This window comes from Eriocheir sinensis, chromosome 12 (genome assembly GCF_024679095.1).
Source record: "Eriocheir sinensis breed Jianghai 21 chromosome 12, ASM2467909v1, whole genome shotgun sequence".
Classification (NCBI taxonomy): Eukaryota; Metazoa; Arthropoda; class Malacostraca; order Decapoda; family Varunidae; genus Eriocheir; species Eriocheir sinensis.
The window spans coordinates 977,948-986,496 of record NC_066520.1 but is presented as its reverse complement, the minus strand read 5'-3'; the positions used below and the strand labels follow the sequence as shown (position 1 = coordinate 986,496).

At 44.8% G+C, this 8,549-nt stretch overlaps 1 protein-coding gene across 1 annotated transcript in view; it reads left to right on the top strand.

Moving 5' to 3' along the window:
- Positions 1 to 444: 444 nt before the first annotated feature.
- Positions 445 to 8,549, top strand: part of LOC126997283 (oxidized purine nucleoside triphosphate hydrolase-like) — a 52,092-nt gene continuing 43,987 nt past the window's right edge. Inside the window, exon 1 of the mRNA XM_050858281.1 lies at positions 445 to 741. Within this exon, the coding sequence (XP_050714238.1) occupies positions 584 to 741 (158 nt within the window). The 5' untranslated portion in view covers positions 445 to 583. The remainder of the gene's footprint in view (positions 742 to 8,549) is intronic.

Below are 8,549 nucleotides of genomic sequence, written 5' to 3'. Positions count from 1 at the left end.
ATTGTTGCATTTAACAACAAAGGAGAAGGGAGGAACATGCCATCGCAACCCCCAGGCATTGCATAGTGTGATTATATAATACACGAAAATAATCGTTCATTACCTCCTTCGATCGATTGATATCTCGCAAAGAGATAAACATTTATCGTAATATATATGTTGCTGCCACTCTCTCAAAAGTTGTTTTGCGTAGACTCAGCTTCTCATACAGCTTATCTTGTGGGTCCCACAAGTATCTATGCTGCCTCACTTCTTCTAGCAATGCCACCTCGGCCTCCTGGCTCCAAATCTTGTTGTCTGTATCTGTCATTTCTTGTTTTATTGACGCCGACATGTTGTACTCAGCCGCCAGTCGGCAATACAAGACGGACGCGTTCAGCTGCAGAAAACTTGCCGCGAGAAGGGCTTCCAGACCCAGACCCAGACCAAAAATGCAGCCGAGCACGTATTGCCGACTAGGAATTGTAAAGCCGCCTTTAGAAGCGATACACAGCGTCACAGGTCAAAAGAAGAAGAAGAAGGCAAGCCTGTGGTCAGCTGCTGATATTGGGACGTCTAGCTCCCGCCAGGCGCCAGCTCCAAAATGTCGTGTCGGCCGCGGAAACAGTACACCCTCGTCCTCATCAGGGAAACAAACAAACTCCTGCTCGGATACAAGAAAAGAGGTTTCGGTGAAGGAAGATGGAATGGATTTGGTGGAAAAGTAGAGGCCGGAGAAACTATCACAGAAGGCGCTGTAAGGTGAGGTTTAGATATAAAACCCAAAAGGTTCCTATTGATTGATAGTTTATTGTTGCTGGTAAACAACAAGGGAGAAGGGAGGAACATGCCATCCCAACCCCCAGGCATGGCAGAATGTGGTTACCGTTTACCGTTGATGAGGTTTCAGGCCCCGGTCCGCCGCCGTAGCAGCGCTCCACAGGGCCGCTAACATTATAACAGTAATATTAGCACCTAAAGTTGTCCTCAATCCTCATATTTGTCAAGTCGTAGGATTTAGTGAATAAGTGAGTCCAGCGCTTTCTTGAAGATTGCCAGACTGTCACTGTTCTTACATCCCCGGGTAACTCATTATAGAGCCGCGGGGCACTCTTCTCAAATGCTCTGAAACCCAGGTCCAGGTTGACCCTGGGCTCATAAAGTCTATACCGTTCTGTACTGTGTCTCACTGACATGGTGGTGTCCAAATAAAAATCTTGTAGTATATTTCTCAAATATCCAGGTTTACCAAGTCGCGTTGCTTGATAAGACACATATTTTGTAGACTATTCGTGCCTTAATGGGTAGCCAATGCAAGTCTATAAGTGCAGGTGTTATTCTCTCACGGGGGGCGGGGGCAGACCCTTAATTAGCCTCGCAGCTCTGTTCATAACAAGTTGTAGTTTCTTCAGCAGATATTTAGGAAGGCCATAATAAAGTGAGTTACAATAATCCAGCTTATTAGTTACATGATTATATATAAGCATCTTCATAGTCTTATCATCCAGGTATTTCTTGACAAATGCAATATTTCTCAGATGGTAGCCTGCCGTTCTCACCACCTGATTGATCTGTTCTTTGAATGGTAGAATGCAGTCAAGTATCACACCTAGATCTTTGACTGACTTTTTTACGGTCATAGTGTTATCTTTTATCCGAAGAGTGGAAATATCTAGCCTCCTGAGATCCTTGTTCTTCCCCACAATCAAGCATTCAGTTTTATCTTCATTCAGCTTCAGTTGCTTAGAATTCATCCACTTCCCAACATCATCCATAATTCTGCTCAGCTTATCTTCAATGTTTTCCACACCACTCAGCGACAAATAGAACTGTGTATCATCAGCATACAGTTTAAAGTCAACTTCATGCCTTAGCAAATGTGAAAGACTGATAGTATAAACTATTACCTATACAATTAATAATACATGTGTAGGTAGCACCATGAAACTAAAAAGATACAATGGTAGGAATGAATGCACAACAAGGGAGGGGGGCGGTACCTGCCGGGCTCCCCCTAGACAACAAGAAAACAAAATGTGGGGACGGAGAAATACATTGCCCAAGCACTAGATGGGAATGCATACAGAGCTAGAGTAAATAGGCCTTAAAGTAGAATACTGCAAAAATCACAGCCTTGTATATATAGCATGGCAGTATTTCAGGCTGCCACACACTGCAGCACCACCTTGGTGCAAACTGAGGGTGTTCTTTGAGGATAGCAGGGATGACATCATGGTTCAGGAGCCAACAAATTGTTTGGGACAGGTCAGGGCAGTCCCGTGGTTTAAACTTAGCAATGAAAGGGCATTCCATGACATAGTGTTGCAGTGTGTGGCCCCTCGGCCTGGCACATAGCGTGCAGCAGACACCAGGGGAGTTACTAACCTCCCAGTAGTACCTATAGCCTTGCCGAAGGCGCATTGCTACCACATCCTGAGGGGCACTGTGTCGCCCATAGGGGTAAACACAGTGCTGGGAGACACTAACAGAGTGGAGGCTGCTGGTGCTGCCAGTGTCACAGCAATGTCTGAGTTGGGTAGGAATGCTATCATGGTAATAATGCCTACATAAGAACGTAGGGAAACTGCAAGAGGCCGAGTGGCCTACACAGGGCAGCTCCAGAATCCCCCCCACTACTCACGATGGGTGAGGTGTAGTTTCAGGGGTTACAGGTAGAGGCTTGATCCTTGTATACCTTCAGTACAGGCGTACGCTCCAGTACCCTGTCTCCTTACTGCACCCACACCTCACTGCCACCTGTCATCCTCGTCCATGTAGCTGTCCAGTCTACTCTTAAAACAAGCTATCGTCCCTGCACTAACTATGTGATTGCTGAGTCTATTACATTTCCCCACCACCCTATTACTAAACCAATGCTTGCCTATATCTCTCCTAAATCTATACTTTTCTAATTTAAATCCATTACTGCATGTTCTCTCCTGCTGGCTAATTCTCAGTACTTTACTTATATCGCCTTTGTTGTAACCCTTGACCCATTTGAATACTTCTATCAAATCTCCCTGCACTCTTTGTCTTTGTAGTGAATGTAAGTTTAGATGTTTTGATATGGGAGGTTCCTCAGCCCCTGAATCATCTTGGTCATCCTCCTCTGAACTGATTCTAGCAAGTTGATGTCCATTCTGTAGTGTGGGCACCAAAACTGGACAGCATAATCTAATTGTGGCCTAACTAACACTAAATAGAGTCTGAGGATGACCTCTGCACTCCTGTTGGTTACCGTCCTGTTAATAAAGCCTAATACCATGTTAGCCCTATTCCTCGCACTAATACATTGCTTCCTTTGTTTTAGGCCAGAGTTCACTAACACTCCCAAATCCCTTTCACACTCTGATCTGCCTATCGCTGCAGAGTATAAGCTATACCCGTGTAATGGGTTGCGTGTTCCTACACTAAGTATGCTACACTTGGTGATGTTAAAATTCATCTGCCTTTTCTCTGACTAAGCTGACAGTTTGTTGAGATCCTCCTGCAGTGCTCTAGCATCCTCCCTTGTCCTAATAGTGCATCCTATTTTGGTGTCATCTGCAAATTTACTTATTTCACTAGTTATCCCATTGTCTATGTCATTGATGTAGATAATGAATAAAAGCAGGCCTAAAACTGAACCTTGAGGAACCTCACTGGTAACATTACCCCATTCAGATTTTTTACCGCTAATGGTAACCCTTTGTTTCCTGTCGCTAGTCCACGCCTTAATCCAATCAAATACCTTCCCTCTTATCCTATGAGCCCTGACTTTATTAAACAGTCTCTGGTGAGGTACCTTATCGAAGGCCTTACTAAAATCAAAATAAACTACATCATGGCTCTCATCATTGTCAGCTGCCCCGTATACTCAATTGTAAAAGGATAAAAGATTAGTGAGGCACGACTTTCCTTTGATAAACCCATGCTGTGAGTTGTGAATTAAATTATGTCTGTCAATATGGTCCCTAATACTATCAGCTATTATTGACTCAAGCATTTTACCTATAACTGATGTCAAACTTATCGGCCTATAGTTTTCCATAGAAGATTTGTAACCCTTCTTAAATACTGGAATAATGTGTGCCTGTCTCCATGAAACAGGCACCACCCCTGTGTCTAGTGACTTCCTAAATACTTCTGTTAACTGCCCACTGATTTCAGTTTCACATTCCTTTATTACCCTGGGAAAAAGTTCATCTGGCCCTGGCGCCTTAGTGACTTTAAGTCTATCTATCTGTCTAATCACGAGCTCCCTACTTATGTTGATGTCGGTTAATCCTTCTACCTCTTCACTGTAGATCTGTTCTCCCTGAGGTATATCATCTAATCTTTCTTTGGTAAATACAGTTAAGAAAGATCTATTTAACGCCTCTCTCATTTCCTCATCTCTATCAATCAGTGATTCTCCTGACTTAAGCAGCCCTATCTTATCCCTAATCTTGGTCTTATAAAGCTGAAAGAAGCCCTTTGGATTGGTCTTTGCTTCCCTGGCAATTCTGATCTCATAATTACGTTTTGCCATACGCGTGTTCTTCTTTACTGTTCTAGCTAAATAGTTGTAACTATCCCTTAGGTGAGTTTCCCCCCTTTTGATTCTAACATATAGTCCTTTTTTCCTTCCTATTTCAGTTTTTAGCCTGTCTGTCATCCATCGCAGGTAATTACCTATTGACCTGACTTCCCTGTGAGGTATAAACTGTTTCTGCCCTAGTTTAATCTCCCTGACCAGACTATTGTATTCACCCTCCAAGTTACTGACCTGATTAGTGACCTCACCAGAGATTAATGCCCCTCCCTACTCTGGGTCCTGACCTACTTCTGACCTTACTCCCCTAAGCCTTTGCAGCTGCTTTCTTAACCCCTCATAGTCTGCCTTCCTGAAGTCAGGTATTAATGTGTTGTTACTGCTGACTCTGTCCTCCCATTTAATATTAAATCTAATTTCCTTATGGTCACTGCTACCTAATGAATCCCCAACCTCAATGTTGCTTATTATATCCTCTCTATTAGTTAACAACAAATCCAAAATATTTTCTTCCCTCATTGGTGTTCTAATTAACTGGTTAAGGAAACTATCCTGTATCACATCGAACAAATCCTGTACCTCTTGGTCTCCGGATAAAATATCCCACTCTATGTTCCTATAATTGAAATCCCCAATTACACACACATTTCTATATCTTGACGCCCTACTAATTTCCTGTAAAAGGGGTTGGCTACTATCCCTGTTAAGGTTGGGCGGTCTGTAAAGTACTCCTATGACAAGCTTCTCCTTCCTACCTATTGTTTCTACCCAGAGGGATTCTGTATTGCTATCTACCTTGATTGATTTGTTAATGACACACTTAAGATTGTCCCTGACGAAGAGTGTGACCCCACCCCCCTTCCTGCCTATCCGATCTTGGTGGAATAACTTGTACACTTAAGATTGTCCCTGACGAAGAGTGCGACCCCACCCCCCTTCCTGCCTATTCGATCTTGGTGGAATAAGTTGTACCCTTCAGTCTCTAATTCTGGGAGAAAGTGTCTGTCTGCAGTGTTTATCCATGACTCTGTGATCACTGTCATATCAAATCTCTCTACGCACGCCTTTCCCCTCAATAAATCTATCTTATTCCTAATACTTCTACTGTTTGTATAGTACACATTTAGACCTACCCCTTGCTTTACCCTGCAGCTGCTATTATTATTACTACATTTAGTGCTCCCACTTGGTATTGCCAGCTTAGGCCCCTTCTTACTTACCCTAAAAAACCCTGCAGGGCCCCCAATCCATGTTCAAGGGCATCAGACAAGATCTGTACCCCCTCCTGTGAAAGGTGAACCCTGTCCCTCTGGTATAGGTGGTTCCTGCCAAAGAAACGGTCCCAGGCGTCGACAAATGTCCATCCATTGGCTTTGCAATAATTTGCCAACCTGCAGTTTAATGCAATAGCCCTGGACAGCCAAATGCTACCAACCTGCCACCTTGCCAGAACCCCACACACCACAGGAACCCCGCCCTTGGACGTAACTCCACAAAGAGCCTCCCTGTAGCGACGCAGAAGCTGCTCGCTACCTAACCTGCCTATGTCGTTCCCTCCCACGCTCAGACAGACGATTGGTTTGACTCCCTCGCCTGACATGCATGACTCTACCCTATCGCTGACATCCCTAATCCCCGCCCCTGGAAAACACACCCTGGTCCTTCGCTTCCTATCTTTAGCACAGAAGGTCCTATCTAAAAACCTGACCTGGCTATCCCCAACAACCCAATTGTTACCTCTGGGCAGGGATTTGTCAACTGCCCTTCTCTCCTTCACCTCCTGCTCCTCCCTCGGCTCAGAGACAGCCTGGAAGGAGTTACGGCACTCCACAGCCACAGGATTGGTCCTCTTCAGCCATACGCAGTTGCCATGGCTCTGGACTACCTGCCAGCCCCCATCTTGTGGCGGTGTACTATGCACATCACCTGTCTGAGGACCTGATGAACGAAGAACTCAATTTTCCTTCCTCATGGCCTCCACAGTCCTCTCCAACTCTTCTATTCTCTCCAAGAGAGAATTCACCAACTCAACTGTACCCCCACCGGCCCCGCCTCCTCCCTTCACTGCACCACTGTCACTCATGCCACCAGACATGGTCAACCCAAGAGAGAGCTAGCCAGAGCACGTCCTATCACCTTGAAGACCTGAGGTGAACCTAATTCTCTTCTTAACATAGCTAAGCGTATAGTCAGTGCCAGGGTCCACTGTGGCATCCTGAAGGGCTTTAAACCCAGACCCGGCTTGGCTCCCTGCAACGTGCCTTGCAGGGGTTACATGGACATCTGCTGCACCAGCCTGATCCCCCGCCACATAGTGGCGGAGGGTCCTCAAGATAGACAATTCTTACCTCTCCAAGTGTAACCTTCTCATTCTGATCTGCTCCCATATATGACCATATATACGGTAGATTTAAGAATTACCACCACTCCAGCCCCCCTATCACCTCAAAGCAAACCTGGGAACCAGTGGGAAACTTATTTTTGGGGGGAAAGGCAAAATCACTGAAAAATGGGCTTCCAAAATTTCCCTAAAATAGGGAAAATTCCCTAGTCCTGAAAGTATGAAAAGTCCCTAACATATACCGTACTCTTGTAATCAATTACAATATAAACTAGCAGCTGCTGCACCCAGTCTGTTGACGAGTGTTGGGCATGTCATTGGATGGTCAGCGTAGGGGAACCCTCCACCCCCCCACCGCCGCTGCCCCAATCCATCCCGTGCTGCATAATTTTTGACTGCCTACACCGCATGTTGAATATATTCAAACTACCTTGATCAAACTTTACATAACCTAATCTCGGTTAATCTAGGTAACTACTGCTTCTGATACACCGAAAAAATAGCATGCAGAGTTCATAGGATTTTTCATGTGCTTCACATTTGTTAAGGTTTTAGTGCAGTGCAGCAACTTGCCTGATGGGCGAGCATCCCATAACTCCCTCTGCAAGGGGGGTACCTCTTAACCCTAGATTACTATCGTTGTTGGACTAACGTGGTTACTATCGATGTCCGGAATTCCGGACAAACTTTGCGGGCTTGAAAACCCATATAGGAATGGTACAAAGTTTAATAACAAAATTTTTACTCAAACTAGAATACATTCTTAATTCTATGACCTATAAACTTAACATATTACCCAAAAGTAACATTACGAGAAAAAAAAAATGCGTGAAACTTTCAAAAAACGCTACATTTCCCTAATGAAGGCACCTCTGCCAGGCACTGTGTTGGCTGATTGTGTTGAGTTGTGCCACACGTGGAGTTCACTTGTCCCTCGAAATGTTCCAGCCTCGGAAGCCCTTATGCCATTTCGGTTGCTTGGAATTTGAGTGAGGGCCACGGCAGCCGACTGCGAACGTTCTTCTTGTCTACATCTATAAATTTTGGCTATATGATTGTTCTGATAGTGAGGATAATTTGTAACTTACTGAATACTAAAATGTGCTGAGAGAGAGAGACAGGATAGAAATCCTCCCAAAAACCAACCCAACCGCCACCATGAGATTTTCCCCCTCGGAAAAGAAATTCAATCTAGGAACTCTGCGCTCGTTTGGCCAGATCATGAACCGCGTCATAGATGGTTTTACCCGCGTGATCTGAAAATACGGTTCTGAAACCATACCGCGTCATAGGGTAAAACCATCTATGACTTGGTTCGTGGTCTGGCCAAACGAGCGCAGAGTTCCTAGGTTGGATTTTTTTTCCGAGAGGGAAAATCTCATGGTGGCGGTTGGGTTCGTTTTTGGGAGGATTTTATCCCGTCTCTCTCTCTCTCTCTCTCTCTCTCTCTCTCTCTCTCCGCACATTTTTGTATTCAGTAAGTTACAAATTATCCTCACTATCAGAACAATCATATAGCCAAAATTTATAGATGTAGACAAGAAGAACGTTCGCAGTCGGCTGCCGTGGCCCTCACTCAAATTCCAAGCAACCGAAATGGCATAAGGGCTTCCGAGGCTGGAACATTTCGAGGGACAAGTGAACTCCATGTGTGGCACAACTCAACACAATCAGCCAACACAGTGCCTGGCAGAGGTGCCTTCATTAGGGAAATGT